Raw genomic sequence first — 18,600 nt, 5'->3', positions numbered from 1 at the left:
GCCCTGTCGCTGCACACAGGGACGCGCCTGCGTGGTGCGAAGCGCGGTGCTTGCCTCCGGACCCGTGGGCCCGGCCCGGCCCGCAGCGGCTCATCCTCGGTGCCGATCTGTTGTTTTTTTTTTGTTTGTTTTTTCATCCCTGGGAAAGGGTCCACGTAGACTCCGGACGGGAGTCTGTGCGACGCCCACGCGTGCCCGTGCATCCACACTGAGCTGACGTGGAGTCCTGGGGGGAGAGCCTTCCAAGGAGCAGAATTTGCCGCACTTCTGCGCCGTTTAATGATTTTCCCGCGCCGCCCCCGCCACCTCCCGCCGCAGGGAAGCAACGATGGCTCTGAGAGCGAGAACGCGCAGCGGAGCAGCCGCCACGGAGCAGCCGCCACGGAGCAGCCGCCACGGAGACAGCGAGGTGCATTGTCCCTCGTAGCACACAGGGAATTCCAAAAGGAGTCAATTGAATCAATTGAAATCAATTGAATCTGTGGCAACAAACTTCATAAACACGGCAATGGCCCACGAAATCAGGTGAGTTATAGACTGTGAAATGACTACGCCGCCGCCTTGTTCTACATTAGTATTCAGAAGATAGCTTATCTCCAAACTGTTAGTATAGCATTTCAGCTATTTTAGACACACTGACCTTCAGCTAAGGACGGGAGATAAGGGCTTTTTTTTTTTTTTTATGTCCTTATTAAATCAAACCATCTATTCACACTTTCAGCACGGAGTGAACGCTTCCAGAGCTTTTCTCTTTCTCTCTTTCAGACTAATGACGAGCATTCTCAGCGTGACAATGACCAGCGAGGTGCGACGGTGGCGCTGTTTCGTTTTTTACCGTCTGTGCCGTTTCTCACCCGTCAAGGCGGCCACTTTCCTGGCCCTCAAACCCCAATATGTTCCTCATTTTTGGTGTTTTTTTGTGTGTTTTTACACACACACACACACACACACACACACACACACACACACACACACACACACACACACACACACACACACCTACACACACACACACACACACACACACACACACACACACACACACACACACACACACACACACAGGCACTTTTGGCATTTTCCCAAAGGTAATGGAGCAGTGAGTTCTGAGGGAACAATAAATCCTGCTTAATGGAATAGTAAAAAAAAAAAATCTTCAGAGCTGGTCAGTCAATCTGCATGGGAGCCAATGAGGGATGTAGAAGCCGCTCCACACTGAGGTGAAGGCTTAGCCACCAATACCATTTTATTCCAGGTGGAGTGCGAGTTCTGAGATCTCACTCTTGGGTATTTGCTGAGTATCAATATTACTTCTGATCGGAGTAATGACACCACAGATGTTGAAGACGCCATGGGGCCAGTTCACACAGAAAAGGATGGCGGCCGCTAATAGAACCTTAGAATGCGCATCAACTGCGCCCCCCCCCCCCCCTCTGCGCCTTCTCAGCGTCTCATTCACAAAAGATATTGCGCTTGTGATATAACAGCGCAGACACCCGCTTCATGTTTTGGGGCGGAGTGCAATTTGCCCTTGTTTCGCATCTGATTGCGGATCCGGATGCAGAGATGCACGGATTCAAACACGCTGTATTTTTTGATTAAAATGTACTTTGTATTTTTAGCTTTACGTGAAGTAACTGTAAGACATTTAAACGTACTCTTCCCACACAGTTTATTTATTACATGAATAAAATGTGTATACGTTTTCATTTTTACTTAAGAAATTCTAGTTCTCACTGAATGATAATATTACAATGTAGAAATGATGACAGTTCATTTAATATATTTTACTCGACCACAAAGTTCATTTTAAAGACAATGGTGCTGGTGCAGAAATATGTTTTCCAATATCTTTTGAGTTTAATATGAATTACGGAACTGTTTTTGTCAATGCCTGTAACACCGTTATTGTGCAATAAAGTATTCAAACCACAGACTGCTGCCTGTTCAAGGCATTACTACCTTCAGATGCCGTGAGATAATAATAATTATAATAATAATAATAATAATAATTATAATAATAATAATAATAATAATATCAAAATATTATTTACTGATCACTGGAAGATCTGGGTGTGACACCCCTTGTAAATGTGCTTAAGTTACCACCAGCTCTCTGCAGACAGTAATAAACTCACTCTAAGTATTAGTGTGTTTGTGAATCTGAGGTTTGTTGCAACGAGGCTCATTTGCATAGAAATTATCGGAATTTTGCACCAAATGCATGAATAATACCTAATTTAGATATGCACGAATTGCACTGGTGCACCGAATCACTATTTGCACGGCAGCGCAGTTAGCCCTGCATTTCAATGTTTGCGGGGGTTTTGTGAAATATAATTATTATAATTATAATTATAATTATAATTATAATTATAATTATTATTATTATTATTATTATTATTATTTTTATTATTTTTATTATTTAAACTAAATCAGATATAACATGAATGTCAAGAAGTCAATACTGCAATAATGTATTTTAAATGGGAGTAGATTTTTCATTTTGCTTCTTTGACTAAGCACACTCTTTTTTGATCATAGTTCTTTGAACTGTAGTTGATTGTTGATTGAAACTATTGATAGTATGTATACATATATATATATATATATATATATATATATATATATATATATATATATATATATATATATATATATATATATATATATATATATATATATATATATAGTTGTGTTCAACTCCAGAGTTGTGTTCAAAACAACATTATTTATGTGAACATGTGACCACACCATGTAGAGTAGCATATGTTTTGTTCATTGTGTTTTTTTGAATAGACGATGTGATTATCTTTTAGGCCGCTGAGTCGCAGCCTATTCAACCGTAAAGTGTGAGGTCTGAGGGAGTTTGCAGCAAAAAAAAAAGTCTTGCTGGGACCTCACGCGGCGCTTGGGATGAATAAAACTCTGTCACATAAATAAATTGGCTGCAATGCGCACTTGAAGCCAAGTTCACTGTAGAATACCAAGCTCAGCTGAAACAGGAGGGCTAAGCCTCTTTGTTACACCAACACACACACAGACACAGACACAGACACACACACATACACACACGCACACACACGCACACACAGACGCACACACACACGCACACACATATACACAACACATGAATCGATAAAACTCCTTCTGATGGGCTTAGCTTCTACAGACTATCGAGGAGTTCAATAAATTGACTCGTTCAGGTGCTAATCTGATCAGTGTTAATACTTTGGGTTTCAGGTGAGGGACGCTTAATACGGACCATACATCCTCTATTTACCTGTCTCACGGGTTGTCTCTGTGTATAACCCGTTAGATATACCAGTTAGGTACATTTACATTTTTATTTTCAGTAACGATAAAAAGTTAGGCAGCTATGGTACCAGTATAACCAGTGAGACAGATAGACAGGGTATATAACCAACCAGACAGGTGTGTAACTAGCCAGACAGGTGTATAACCAGTCAGACAGGTATGTAACTGCCCGGACAGGTATATTCTCACGATATATATATAGAGTATATACTGTACATGTATATATGTGACTATATACTGTCAACAACATAGTGAACATGTCAGTGGTGGTACATTCTCCATCCACTATCCAGGCACGCTCATATGTTGGTGAGACTAGATGAGCCTCTATCAGCCTCCCACCATCTCCACCACACTTTGATGCATCACAGCGCGCCAGGCAGCCAGCACTGACTGTCACGGGCAGTCGTGTTAATTCGCGCCGTTCTGAATAGTACAGTCAGAATATTTATGTCGTGTCTCCAAAAGGAATCGCAACACACTCGCATAATGAGGAACTCCATCGATTCTGACTTTGCTTTAAAAGTTAATGCGGTCGATCAAATCCGACCCCTCTAAGACTTTGCCACTGTCGGGCCGTCACCTCAAACAAGCAACCGGTTGCATGTACGACAGCGGAGATGCCCAGAGATGGGCAGGCACGCACACGCACGCACGCGCGCGCGCACACACACGTCCCGTCGCACTGTGTATGTGTGGCTCTAATGGGGGGAGACAGTCGGAATGACTTGTCAGGCAACACTGAGTCAGTTTGGCCATTTATTTCCTGCGTTCTATAATTCACAGTCTCTTGCACTTTGACAGCAGCTTCCCGTTGGTGCGGCGCTGGGGTAATGCCATCCGGCTTAGACACACTGCTGAAGAAGATGTGGAAGGCGGGACGTGTGCCAGAGGGAGTTCTGTTGGGAATGTTTTGAAAAATAAAACCAAACCCTCTGCCGGACGGTACTTTTGAGGAGTAGACTTAAGTTGGAGAGATATGAAGTGCCAGAGAATACGATGAGAAAATAAAACAACATTTATCGTGTAAAGCGGCATTGATTTTAACTCCCGCCTCCAGTGTTTGTTTTATGCATATTTGAGCTATTTAATGCTTTTCTATAGAGTGTCCTGCTGTCATACATCAATTCCAGCGTCACTGCCATACATTTAAAACAAATGAGTGAATTTTGCACCAAATGGATAAAATTAATGGTCACTGCAGCATTTTGACGGCAAGTCTACTGAGTGAGTCAGGTCTGTGTGAAAATACCTCCTTCCTCTAAACTTTAGACTGAGCAGCCGCTACGTCCACTTTCCCTCTCCTCTTCACCGACGCTGGCTGGTAGCGTCGATGAGAATCTGCTTTGTTTTTGCTTTCTATTATTAGCCACTCGCCAATTTGGGTTGAGGGAAAATTTCAGGTGAGAAGCAAAAAGTGAAACTGGCTGGAGTTCGACCCGTTAAGCACCGTGAGAAGGTGCAGCAGAGCGGCGATGACCTCAGTCGTAAAGCGTCCGAGCCGGTGCCACAGGCAGTTATAAAACATGGAACCGACACTTTAACGAGACCTGGGCTGAAAAATGGCGTAGCCCTTAGAAAGAGAAAATACAGGTTATTTTCTCTGCCGATGAAGGGTTGGATCCACCCTGTCTCAATATGGTGCGCAAACACGATGCAGAGCGGGACAGCGAACGCGGAAACCAACATCCGGAACAAAACGTCGGTTCCCAACCGACGGCGGCCAGCGGCGGCCAGATTGAGTGTTTGCTGCTGCACCTGTCATCTCCGCTCGGTGGTCGACCAGCGCCCTGTGTCTTTGAGATAAGTCAAAAAAAGACGGAGGGCTCCGCGGAGGTCAGATGCGGCCGCAGTGGGCCGCGGCCTCGGGCGGGGGGGGGGGGCGGTCCTGTTCCGGGAGAAGCAGGTGAACACCGGCCGCTAAAGCCGCCAGAAGATTTTTCACCCCCCCCCCCCCCCCCCCCACCACCCCCACCCCCGCGGCACCGTTGTCACGGCGCACTGTATCTCTGCCCAATTGTCTCTTCCTTTCTAGCTGCTAACAGTCAAACTCGGTGTTGTCACCATTTCCACCGCCTGACCCACATACATACGGGCTGCGTGTCCTGGCGTGTCCTGCTCCAGAAAGGAGATCCAAGCCTTTGATCCACCTCCAGATCGTTGGCAGCGCGGCCGCCACTTCGGCGTGGGGGCCTCTCGACGTCCCGTGGCAGCCGCACACACGCACCCTTCATCACGCAGCCAGCGCGTCCTGCCCTCTTGCAGCCACACTGCCAGAAAATTGGCTTTTATTTCAGTACAAATACCTCAACTTCAACACAATAGCTGTATATTTTATCAAAAAAAAAAACAGCCAAAGAAGCCAACCCAGTGCTTGTGTTGCAGCGAGAAGGCGTGGAGGCGTGCTTTGCACTCCAACCCGTCCTACCGTGAAGGCTGATTCCACTTGCACCGACTCGCTCCCAACACGGAGCCCGTCTCCTCTACGCTGATCACCGACGCCGGGAGAGTACAGATTTACAGTGAGAGACAAAAAAAGAATGCTGTGCCATTTATTTGCAGGAAAAGGGGGCAGATTTAATTTAAAAATTGGCCCGCGTTGCTCATTTCTACAGATGAAAGCGTTTTAAATGAAAAAGGCCTGGATCGGCGCCTGGTATGGAAATTGACGGTTATGAATAATGCTGCTGTCTCAATCATCAGGTCTGCTCTAATCAGGTGAATTAGCACGGCAGCCGCAGGCACAAAGCCGCGCCCGGCCGCACTCCTAACGAACCCTGAGCGGGACAAGGTTCCCCCCCGGGGGAGCCTCCCGGTGCCCCCCCCCATGTCCGATGGAAGACTCGGACCCTCCACCGCCTAGAGAGGTGGGCAGCAACAAACAGCTCCATCATGTCACCTACGCCCATGAATCCACCTCCGATAGGTCGGCACCATGCGAGGGCTGATTTACACGCCGCGTGCAATCAGGGAATGGCTCTCTTGTTAATGAAAATGCATAGATCTATACCACAACACCACCGATATGACTTTAGCTGCCATTACTCATTCCTAAGTGGGCCTCCTGAAGGTTATAAGTGTAAGAGTAAAAAGCTGTTCAAACCTACAGTTGGAATTAAGCGCCCGGCTCTGAAACTTGTTAATTGCCATGCAGATACCGACGCGGCTTGTCTGTAGAAATGCTGAGTGACAAATGAAAGCGGTTGTTGTGAAGCCAGAGGCAGACGGATCAGGGCCATTCTCCCCTTTTCCCCCAAACCTGGGAAACAGAACCGATTTACATTCACCGTGAGTAATTCTCGCCCTCCCCCTACACTCATAAACACCACGGGGCAGTCGATGGATTCCTTCCCTCCGTCTGTGAACCTTCAGCATTTAACTGATTACAGGAGACATGTCTAATTCCATTCCCCAGTCCACTTTTGGCTGCGGACGTGAAGCCCGGGATGTGGAGAGGCTCCAGGTCTGCACCAAAGAGCACAGGTCACAAGATCCATTCTCGTCATGATCAGGACGTTAACAGAGAGAGCTCGGCGTGGGGCGGGGGGGGGGGGGTGTACAGGCAGCCATCCATCCTGTGTTCATCAGGCAAAACACTCAACAACAACAAATTTGTTACGGCTTACCTTTTCCGCTGGCTGAGATTGCTAAGAAGAGAGAGGCCTTGAGATGGACCGACATCGGGAAAAAAAAAAAAAAGCTGTACGTTTCACTGCTGATCACCGTACGCTCAACCAGGGGTTCCCAAACTGAGGCGTGTGGCGCCGAGCGATGACACATTCATCAACGTCTTTTTGAGATTGTTGCGTTTCGCCGTTCTACGGACCGGGTCAGATTTTCAATCGGCTGCCCCCTGGTGGAGCCGGACCGGAGCATTCGGTTCAGGGCGTAGGCGGGGCGTGGCATATGTGCATAAAGTGTGGTCTGGGGGTCCTCAGACAGAGCCAGGTCTGCCGGGGGGGGGGGGGGGGGGGGTGGAGGTTTGGGGGAGGTTTGGGAGCCCCTTGGCTGGAGGACGGTGACAACCCACCGAGTACTGAAGAGGCTCTAGAGGGTGAAGCTGACTCACCACTGGAGCAGTCCAGGCCTCCCCACCCGGGCTCGCACTGGCAGGTGTCCGGGGACACACAGCGGCCGTGTGCGCACTCCTCCGTGCACAGAGCTGCAACACACACACACACACACACACACACACACACACAGACTCCTCATCAGTACAGGGGAAATAACTTCACTTAAAACACGTGCAAACACACACAAACACACATGCAAATGTACGTAACATAGGTACCAATGCATACATAAAGACACACACACACACACACACACACACACACACACACACACGCATGTATGACCACAGGCACTTGCAGACGCACGCAGTCACACACACACATGCACATACTGTACTTAGAAATATGCACACATACATTAACACACACCTGGATGCACGCATACAGTACACACACAAACACACATATTTGTATATACGTGCACACAATCACACACAGGTACACAAATACATGCAAAAACACATATATACACACACTAGCATAGACACATGTACTCTCTCTCTCACACACATACACCCACACACACACACACACATACACACACACACACACACACACACACACACACACACACACACACACACACACACACACACACACACACACACACACACACACACACACACACACACACACACACACACACACACACACACACATTCATGAGAATCATTAAACCAATAAAGTGCATTATAGAATGATAGCAGCTAAAACAGAAGGGGTGATCAAACAGAGCGCTCAGTATTTCTCTGGTGCCACTGAGGGACTGAAACAACCGCAGCACTCATATTTAACATCCTTCGGCACCAGTCCCCGCCAAGCCAAACGACTCCTTAACAGATCGTGTCCTGGGCCGGCGCCTCCATCACTCGCTCTGCTCCTCAATGATGAGCAGCGATCGGCGGGCAGCTCCTCGTGGCAACGAGCCGTAAATCTCCGGCGTTTGATCGGCCGGCGCTTTGTCATGGTGACGCTTTAATGCGGCCGGGCCGTCCTCCGCGGTGTTTACTAAGTGTGCAGCTTTCTTGATCATTCATATCGAGCCACGCGGCAGCTGATTGATTGGGTCGACATTGGTATTCATGGCGGCGCGTGGAGTTGAGCTGGAAGTTTGGTTCGGCTGCAAAACGAAGTGACCTACATGGAGTTTACGCCATAGCACCAGATCTTATGGAGCAGAGAAGGAAAGCGCAACAACCAACCGGCACGTAACATTAATAATAGCAGGGCGGGCTGGGTCACCTCGCCAGCGGAGGAAAATAGTTTGACTCAGAGGAAGGAGCAGGGACCTGCAGGAAGTAACGCCGAAATGCTTTTTACATCCGTCACCTGACGGCGCGGTCACAACACCTTACCCGCCGCCTTTTCTAACTTATCTTTATTGTGGCTTTTCTTTTTGCTTTGACTTCAGGACATAACTTCAGTTTAGTATTTGTAAAGGAAGTTGTTCACTTTTTTTCTCAGTCTCTTGTTCTATTCTGAGTTCGCTCACATCTCTGCTTCCTCGATCAGGTTACAGCGTTTATCACGGACCAACAGGAGCTGCTCCTCCGTGTTAGAAACAGAAAAGAAACAGAAGAAACTGACGGAACTGTTACTGACGGAAGCTGCTCCTCCGTGTTACTGAGGGGAGCTGCTCCTCCATGTTACTGACATTGATCTTTGTTTTTTTTACTAAAAGGGTCAAAAATTGACTGTGACTGTGAAATGAATCTGTAAAAAAAAAGATAATATATAAAAACTGATTTGACCCAAAGTAGCTAATACTTCAGCGTCAGACTCTATTTACAATACTTTCTTACTTAACTTAAGTTGTTATTTGGAGAATATCATCTTTTCAGAGTGGCAGTGCTTTCACTCGAGCATCATTTGGGAGTTCTCCAGCCACCTCTGAATGTCTCGCATTGCAAAGTCGGAGGAAACAGAGAAGTTTCGGCGTGGCCCGGGGGGGCAGCGGGTGCAGCTGCGGGAGGTGGAGGCAGCGCTGGCAGCGAGCCCTAACCGCGCCGCTATAGATTATCACTCAATCTGCCTTCGATTAGAGGCCGCCAAGGGGAGGAAGCTCGCAGGGGGGGGAATCCCAAACAGCCGCCGGCCGGGGCCCAGCGCCGAAACGCTCCCGGGAGCAAAAATAAATAAATAAATGGGGGGGGGGGGGGGGAATAAAATAAATTTAAAGGAAAACCAGCGATCGGGAGATAATTCAGGGCAGTTCTCTGTGCATCAGTAGGCAGATGGCACGCTGTCTAATTACAGTAAGGCAGCTGACGGAAAGAAAAGAGCGGAGACTTTCAACGTTTCTGCTGACGAAGGTGTCGGAGCAACTAACTCCAATCAATGAGTGGACGGCTCGCAAGGTACTCTGCTGTGGGGGGGGGATTCAATGTCACCACCGATGTGTTGATTCCATTTAGTTACAATCAGCTCATTTTGATAAGCAGGCACGGAGAAATGCAAATGTGCCCCGTCCTTTAGAAAGATGGAAATTAAGTTTTGGGAACATGGCGGCGCCGGCTCCTCCTGAGATGTGCGCGGGCACGCTGAGGGGACGGTGTAAGACAGAAGGAAGTAGGTCTTTCATTTTAATTGAAATTCATGAATCACTCGCTTAACTTGTGTCCATGGAATCTGTCGGAAAATTGAGTCTTTCATCTAGATAAAAGGCTAATCTAGCTCATTATGTCGATGTCTTATCAGGACAGGGAACAATGGAGCTAATTGGTGATTGTCGTACAGTGTTAATAGATTTTAATTCTTTCTCAGAGAGACCCTACAATCTTTTAAAATGTCAGATAAAGAAGCTCTTTATAGTCGCCGCCGCATTTATCTATTTATTATTTTATTTCTGCAGAAGAAGAGCTCGGCGGAAGTTACGGAGAAAATCCATCTCGCGCTATATTCTGTTTGTTTGGTGTTCCTCTCGTCCTTGGTGTGTTATTCTGAGCGCGGCGTGGAGAGTGAACGCCCTATAAACACCACAGGATTGAATGAGGGATCTAGCCAGTGGTTAATTCAATCTGGAGTGAGCTGCTGACAGCACAGGCGTGCATAAGAAAAACTCCCTCCGAAGGTTTTCCTGCATGCCTCCAACGGGTGCAGAGATGATTTACTATAAGAGTGAGTCTTTGAAGCATTAAAAAAAAAAAAAAAAAAAAAAAAAAAAAAAAAAAACGCAACAAAGCCAAAGTGAAAAAGAAATCAAAGGCGCAAAATCTCTTTCTTGAGAAAAAAAAAAAAATCTCATCATCTTCTCGATCATTAAAACCAAAATGTGAAATGTGCTGGTAGGGCTGCCTGAAACTTCATCAAACCCTCTTCAATGGGTTCTACTCTGAGAATCGATGACATCCACGCTGGTTTATTAGGATTCAATTATAGTGCAGCGCTCGCCGGCCAATTCTGTGAGAGACATCAAGCGTGGAAGTTCGATTGTAGATGGAAACGTCAAGTTACGGTGCCGGTATTTATCTTGTACAACAAAAAGGGTGTGAAAAAATGACTTTTTCAAAACATACTCCTATCTTGTGAGTTGGCCAAATACAAATTAGGAGCTTCGAGTCAAAACACCGAGGACCAATCAGAGAGGAGCTGCGCTTGGTCTCCGGGTAGAGAACGGACTGATCCTTGGAAAATCAAAGCGTCAACACGTGAGGTGTGATGAATCTTGACCAGACAATCCATTCAAATCGCAAGATTCATTTTTGGCCCTCCCCCTCAGGCTGCTGTGTGGCATTGTGAGGATAAGTGGTAAATATTACACCCCTGACACATGGATCAGTATTTCAATTTCAAACCCCAGTCTCCATGGAGATCAGCACAGTACACGAACAGCGAACAGAAAAAGGTTCATTCAATAAACAGCGACAACATTTAACCCTCCGTCGTCGCGGGTCTTTTCTGCCAATGTGCAATACATTCACATTTGACACGTTGGACTTATAGCTGTAAGCTATATAAGGCTTCGATTCGAGAAACAATTAGGTAGAGTCAAAACGAGAGGGACAAGAAAAAACCCATGAAGGATCTTTTGAAACTCACAAATCAAATTCAACAGAAGAGTAGTTGTGGCAAAACTGAAAGGTGTTTTTCTTCAGGCAACACCAGATTTTACACACAGCAAGAATGTGTCATGAATTCCATACGATAAATCTCTTCGAAAGTTGATCTTTCGGACCTAACAAAAGACATCAATGTGTTTTTTGTTTAGAATCTGCACCTTTGCCGGGTTTTCTCTGCTTATTTCTACGTACTATGAGCGAGAAGTTAACAGATTTGTATAGATTTTTTCGTATTGATAACTGTGACCGCAAAGGGTTAAAGTACTGACTTGGCTTGGGATGGTTTACTATTTAATGACCCCGTTGTCCATGCATGCAAAACACTTTCAGGGAGTACAAATCTCTTAATCCTGACAGTGAGAGGGCCTGGATTAAAGGGAAGCGGACACTCTGCAAGGACAGCAGAAAGGAACCTGCCCTCTTGGACCCCATCCTCCCATCCTCCTCCCCCACTTCAGCACAGAGGAAGAGGAGGAGGAAGAGGAGGAGGAAGAGGAAGAGGAAGAGGAAGAGGCGAACTGGGCTCCTCTGCTGCAGCTCCTTACACTCACTGTGTCATTAATAAGAGATCACAATGTGCCCGAAAAGAACATATACAAGTAAAATCATTTGAATATTCTGTCATCAGTATACTATGGTAGAGGTAGAGCAGAAGTAGAGGTAGAGCAGAGTAGTGTAGAGATAGAGTCGAGTAGAAGTAGAGTACAGGTAGAATGGAGTAGAGAGAGAGTAGAGGTAGAGACAGAGATAGAGCAGAGGGATGCAGAGGAGAGTAGAGTAGAGATAGAGTTGAGCAGAAGTAGAGTAGAGGTAGAGGTACAATAGAGTAGAGGAGCATAGAGCAGAGACGGAGCAGAAGTAGAGGTAGAGTAGAGGTAGAATGGAGTAGAGAGAGAGTAGAGGTAGTGCAGAAGTAGAGGTAGAGACAGAGATAGAGCAGAGGCAGGCAGAGGAGAGTAGAGTAGAGATAGAGTTGAGCAGAAGTAGAGTAGAGGTAGAAGTACAATAGAGTAGAGGAGTATAGAGCAGAGGCGGAGCAGAAGTAGAAGTAGAGTAGAGGTAGAATGGAGTAGAAAAAGAGTAGAGATAGAGTAGAGGTAGAGCAGAGGTAGAGGTAGAGCAAAGTAGAGGTAGAATACATGTAGAATGGTATTGAGATAGAGCAGAGGTAGAGTACAGTAGAGTGGAGGTAGAGCATGGCAGAGCAGAGTAGAGCAGAGGTAGAGTGGACATCCATCTCTCCCTCAGTTTGCAGTAAATCTGTTATTTTCCAGTTGAGGGATTTTACGCTGGATCTGTTCCCTCGTGATCGTCGTTATCGTCACATCAAGTGATGAATTTGTCAAAATAACGACCTCATGAGTCGGGTCTGAGGCCACGCCTGAGTGACAAGGGGACATGTTGGGAAGATCTATTCACTGACAAAATACTGCCACAGACTTTGACATGGATGACGGATACATTATTGATTAGTTCCCTCAGGCTGGAGCGGCTCATTGGGGTTAAAGTTCACGCCCCACGGCTGGAGTCCCCTGGGCCAATAACTCACTCACTCTGTGCAGGACCCACATCGGTGAAGATCTGACACGTAAATTGAGATGAGCATGTAGTTAAAGAGAATAAAACATTAGCTGTGCTGAAAATGTAGGGTTGCGCGCTGTGGCGTGGGGACAGTGTGGTCTGAGCAGCCACACCTGACCTGGATCCAGTTCATTGGTGGACCCAGGATCAGAGTGGCTGTACACCTGTTTCTCGTTGATTGGTCTAAGGAGCAACAGGTAAAAGCCCCATCCCCACACTCACTCAGGAGAGGAGCCCTGTCATGACACGTGTCCATCTGCTCGTTCTATCAAGCCCCCTCTCCACAACAAACTTGTGTTTCTCTACCCCGTCGTCTGTGTCCCTGTGTTCTGATTGCACCACTTGGGTGGTGCGTGGCAGGCGGATCTGCCACACGCCCAAGCAGAATACGAGTACTGAGTACTCAGAGTACAGAGTACCCACACGAATACGGATATTTGCAAATACAATTAAGGTGAGATCACTGAAGAGCCTGTGTGTGTCTTTTATTTTCAGAAATATATTTGTTAAATTAGTTTGAAAACAGTGCTCAAAGTGGGCCGGTACTCACTGCTACACGGTACCGGCACTTGTACGTTTTCCTCTTTTTCTTGCGAACCGACACTTCTCACAAGCTGCTCTGTTCTGCCCTCTCAAGTGGACATATTGTAGAATATATTCGATTTTATTTAGTGGGACGGACTTTTTCTTTTAATTACTAGAATACACAAGCTGCGAGCTCCGGCTGCGAGCTGCTTCGAGCCCCCCCCCCCCCACATGTGAATACGGGGAGTACCAGCACATGTTCTTTTTTCCACTTCAACCACTGTTTAAAACTAAGCATTCTTTTCAGGCACATGTATGTGAGTACAGTACCGGACGTGTGACTGTGCATCGCTATGAGAATGTTGAACAAAATCAATGTGAGCTGCTCTGGGCGAGCGCTGTTGTCGTTTGTCTGAATCTGAAATCGATATCATGCGTGCGGATAAAACATCAATAAGAAATCAATGCTGATAATGATGCTTTAAAGCGACACCGTGCAATACTGTTCACCATATGTCTCCTTTTGCAGCCTTCTGCTCCTTCTGCGTGTCGTTAAATTCTGGTTTCCTCGACGGGGCTCGTCACCGAAACGCACCGGACTCATCATCCATTCTCAGTCTCAATTCCATCACTATTCTATAAAAAAAAAAATACAAAAAAAAAATCTGGACCAAAACCTCCTCCTTTAAGGTCATGTCTCCAGTAAATTACAGGACACTGCGATGAAGACAAGACAAGATAAGATAAGATAAAGTAAGATAAAATACGATGAGATGAGGTGATGTGTTAGATTCAGGTGTTGCTGCATCACACCACACCACTCACACACACAGAGCACATGTAGTGTAACAGGTACATTCATCCATTTATCATTTCCATAAATAAATACATTCAAACGTCCATGCACAGTGCCATCAGTCAAAGCTTAAAACAACGTATCGCACATCCTGAGGAAATTCTGTCGACCGCAACACAAACGAAAAAAAAACACAGTATATAGATTTTTGAAAAAGTGGATGTATACACCCACTTCGGGCCGCTCGAAATGGATCCATGATCCAGTTTTGGACTGGGACCCACCCGTTGAGAACCACTGATCTATTTTGTTTGATCTATCTGTCTTATCTATCTATCTCATATTATCATTGAAAATGTTTTCCAATTTAATAAAGAATAAATAAAAAATAAATGTACTGCGACTCCTTTACCAGACGATGCACACGTGTGTCCTTCTCCCTAATAATCCCATATCGCCTTTATAAAGGGAAACACGTGGTGATGTAGGACGCGCAGCCACCCCTGGTGGCCCCCGGATGTTTAGCCTTGTGCAAGAGGAGACATAAAAGGGGCAAATCAGGAGATCCAGGATACTCACGGACACACAAGTCTCCGCTCTCAAAGTAACCAGGGCAACACTGCGAGCGGCGCCGATACATGGTCCTCACTCCCCGCCGGTACGCCGTCTTGTAGCTGATCCTTGAACACAGAGCGACAGAGACGGATTTCAGATTGAGAGGAGGCCCTTTTGTGCAGAGCAGGCAACCATACAGCTGCTGCAAATAGGCTGCGCCACCTGTCATATCTCACTGAAATTGGCAAGTTTCAAAAAGCAGGTAGGACACAAACACACAATGCCGAGTCCGGGGGGGTTTCATCTGCACCCTGCTGCGCTCCATGGATTCCACAGGCCCATTTCTGTCTGAACAAAGCAACAAAGTTCAAATTCCTACGAGATCTGTACTTGGCAAAAAAGTGAGGCCACGCCCTCTCAGTGTGAAATGAAACCACTCCTGCAAATAGGCTCTGCCACCTCAAGAAGCCCGCTGATCGGGTCACCACGGCCTGGGCGGGAATCGAAGCCACTGGACTGACTTCAGGCCGAAATTAAAACCCAGATTCAAACAGTTACAGAGGCATCACAACGTGCCGCTGGTTAGAAATGCATGAGCTACATTTACAGGAGGAAACACAGACATCTACTGCATGTGAAAGGAGTTCCACGGGGCGGTGCTCTCTACCTGTGCCTGGTGCATTTAAACCAGTTGAGGATATCGGTGCATCTGGTGTAGTAGATCTGGTCAAAGGGATGGGCGTAGGACTCCTGCACCGTCACAGCGTAGCTACAAAGACATAAAAACACCGCATGGTGACGCAGTCGTGGGCTTGAGATAAACCGACGGTTGGAGAACCGGGCCGGGGTGTGGAAGATTATTCGGACATAAATGACTTGATGATTTTAATGAAACATTTCATGTGTCATTTCATTTGATGTCACAGAAAATACTTTTTTTTTTTTTTCACGACTTTCTAATACCATGTTTCGTGGACTATTTCTAATCATATCTATTACATTTATTTTCTTGTTTAATAAGCTTTACCTTGTAAAATGATCACCGTTAGAGGTTGTGCTCAGCCGAAGTTTTTTTTTTATTTGGGTGTTTTTTTGGACATAGATCTTTTGCAGTGTTGTGCTAAAGTGTATTTTTTCATACTTTAAGTAGATTACATAACCTGGGACATATTTCATCCACCTATTTGGCTAAAATCAGCGTCATAGCAAATTTTAAATGCAAATAAAAGACTTATCGAGGGACTGTTCTGTGATTTACGCCGGTGTTTGTAGCCAAGAGCTGTTTCGCTGCGGGACATCAGAGGACTTTGTGCTAATGATGAAAATTCCAATTTCAAGGCGGAGTCACGGGGACATCCTTGTCGGGTGGGGTGGGGTGGGGGTGGGTGGGTTGTTTCAGTGCCAAAAGGCGTATCTCTCAGTACCCTCCGTCCAGCCAGGCAATACTACAGACAATACATCTTGTGCTGTCTCTCCTCCCCTCTGCATTGGGGACAGCATTTATCGCAGCTTATTTCTCATAAGTGACATTGGCCAGAACAACTAATAATTATTCAGGCTACACGGCGGTGGAGATTGATTAGGATGAGACAACACCCTGATCAATTCTCGGGGCCGACTGCCTCGGAACTGTTTCTCCCCCCACTTCTGAGCCATCAATATCACCGTATGTGAGGTGTGATCTCTGCAGCCGGTCAGCCTGCATGGACATGACAGGCACAGGGGGCCGGCGGTTTTGCTTTACAGAGCCAGCTAAGGTGAGACCGAGCGCCGACCGGGTTTTGCGGGGTTGAGGCGGAGTCAGGCCCGAGACTTAAAGCGGTTAAAACATTCAAGTGAAGTCTGAAACCTTTATGTAGCGGCTCCAACCCAAGGTTAGTGGGGCTGGAACTTGAGTGCAGGCGAACGCCGGAACATGGTGACTCCAAATGAACACCATGACTGTAATGTGTATACGCGCTGGCTTTGATGTTCCACACTTGGAGACAACAGCAAAAAAAAAGAAAATCTGATGACTCTAATATTTATCTAAAAGAAAAATAGGAACGGCTCCTTTTGATTTGACGGGTTTTAGGGAAATAAAAGTCCAACTGTCGTGGACCGCGGCAAGTACTGTACAAGAAGAGAATCCAGAGAAAGGTGGACGCGGGGACTCTAGGCCCTGATTGTCATAAAGCCGCTGTGAAAGGACCTTGAAGTTAGTCAATAAGTCCAGGAAAAGTCAGAATGAAGGTTGAAAGAGGATTTGAGCGCTGAAGACAAACCACCCACCTCTCCCAGTGGCTGCACACGTTGGGGTCGTCTGGGTTGAGGCTCCAGCCTGTGGTGCTGCAGCCCAGGATGAGAAGCAAGGTCTGGGCCAGGGGCAGGGGAGCACCAAGGACCCCCATCGCTTACCCTGACAGATAGATAGATGGATAGACGGACAGATAGATAGATAGATAGATAGACAGACAGACAGATAGACGGATAGATATAGAGTCATTCTGTTCTGATGTCACTACATTAGATGAACAGAAGATGAAGAGTGGGAGTAATGAATGTGACGTGACAGTGATGGATGTTTCACGTTGACCGTGCAGTTCGCGGTCGACGATGAGGGATTTATGAAGCGATACAAAATGAATTTCACATGTTTGATCATTTTACTGCAATAGCCAAAATACCATTGTCAGCATTTCATACTGTGGGCAAATCTCATTCTGGCCATAATTACTGAACATAATGGAGCAACAGGAGAGATCAATGTGCATTTTTGAGTTATCACAACACACACATTACACTTAATACACGCAAACCTGACTCATGACATTCCTTCCTATCATCCAAACCAGAAAAGATGAAAGAATCCCTGTTGGTTTGCTGTCTGGTGTGTGTGTGTGTGTGTGTGTGTGTGCGTGTGTGTGTGTGTGTGTGTGTGTGTGTGTGTGTGTGTGTGTGTGTGTGTGTGTGTGTGTGTGTGTGTGTGTGTGTGTGTGAGAGAGAACGAGAAAATGACTGCGCTGAAAAGGGGATTTATCTGCGTATCGGGGCGTGACGGTGCACTTTAAACCTGTGTCTTTATCGAGTGTGACCAAACTCCCAAACACCTCCCAGCGCCACCTCCTTCCTGCTCCTCCCGGCCTCATTGGTCACAGCAGGGGCAGCCTGGCAGGTGCCTTGCTGCTGCAGGTGTCATGCATGTACTCCTCGTTGTATCACCTCGGGGGTCGTGTCCAATATTTCTGAGTGGCTGTATCCAATAACACGGTCATTCACGTGTTCGGCCTAATCTCCTGCTTTGAGAGGAGCGTGCAGTTCATCGGCGTGTGAAGGCGAATCAATCAGGCCTTCACTCACCCTAAGTAGCAGTTCAGAGATTCCGTCGTAGGATGATTAATTAAGGGACGCGGGCGCCGTCCGCCGTGGCGGCGCGCTCGTATTTAAACTCCCACGCCGATAATGATCCCGCCGAGCGGACCAGGGACGCCGTCTGATCGACCGGGAAGCACTTGTGGCTCCTGTGGTTTGACGGCCACCTTCGACCGTTTCAGTAACGGGCTCCGCAGCACGGTAAACCCTCGCCGGGTCCTTGGTCCCAAGCCCAAAACACAAAGTCAAAAGTTGATAAAGTTGCAATTATCCCCAACAAGCAGAGAGGTTAAGTGATTAAGGCGACGAGAGGCTTTCAAAACGTGTTGAAGTCTGGGAGCAA

The 18,600-nt window shown here is 46.7% G+C and overlaps 1 protein-coding gene across 1 annotated transcript in view; it reads right to left on the bottom strand.

The window, feature by feature from the left end:
- The window catches only part of megf11 (multiple EGF-like-domains 11), a gene marked incomplete at its 3' end in the record, with an annotated part of 63,333 nt that extends 46,094 nt beyond the window's left edge, over positions 1 to 17,239 (bottom strand). Inside the window, exons 1-4 of the mRNA XM_080003101.1 lie at positions 17,178 to 17,239; positions 15,574 to 15,675; positions 14,931 to 15,031; positions 7,388 to 7,480 (exon numbers count right to left, since the gene is read on the bottom strand). Coding sequence (XP_079859227.1) covers positions 7,388 to 7,480; positions 14,931 to 14,991 — 154 coding nt within the window. The 5' untranslated portion in view covers positions 14,992 to 15,031; positions 15,574 to 15,675; positions 17,178 to 17,239. The remainder of the gene's footprint in view (positions 1 to 7,387; positions 7,481 to 14,930; positions 15,032 to 15,573; positions 15,676 to 17,177) is intronic.
- Positions 17,240 to 18,600: the final 1,361 nt, after the last annotated feature.

The sequence above is a fragment of the Zeus faber genome (genome assembly GCF_960531495.2).
Source record: "Zeus faber genome assembly, chromosome: 6".
Lineage (NCBI taxonomy): Eukaryota > Metazoa > Chordata > Actinopteri > Zeiformes > Zeidae > Zeus > Zeus faber.
Note: the sequence above shows the minus strand (reverse complement) of the source record. Positions and strands in the feature narration are given on the sequence as shown.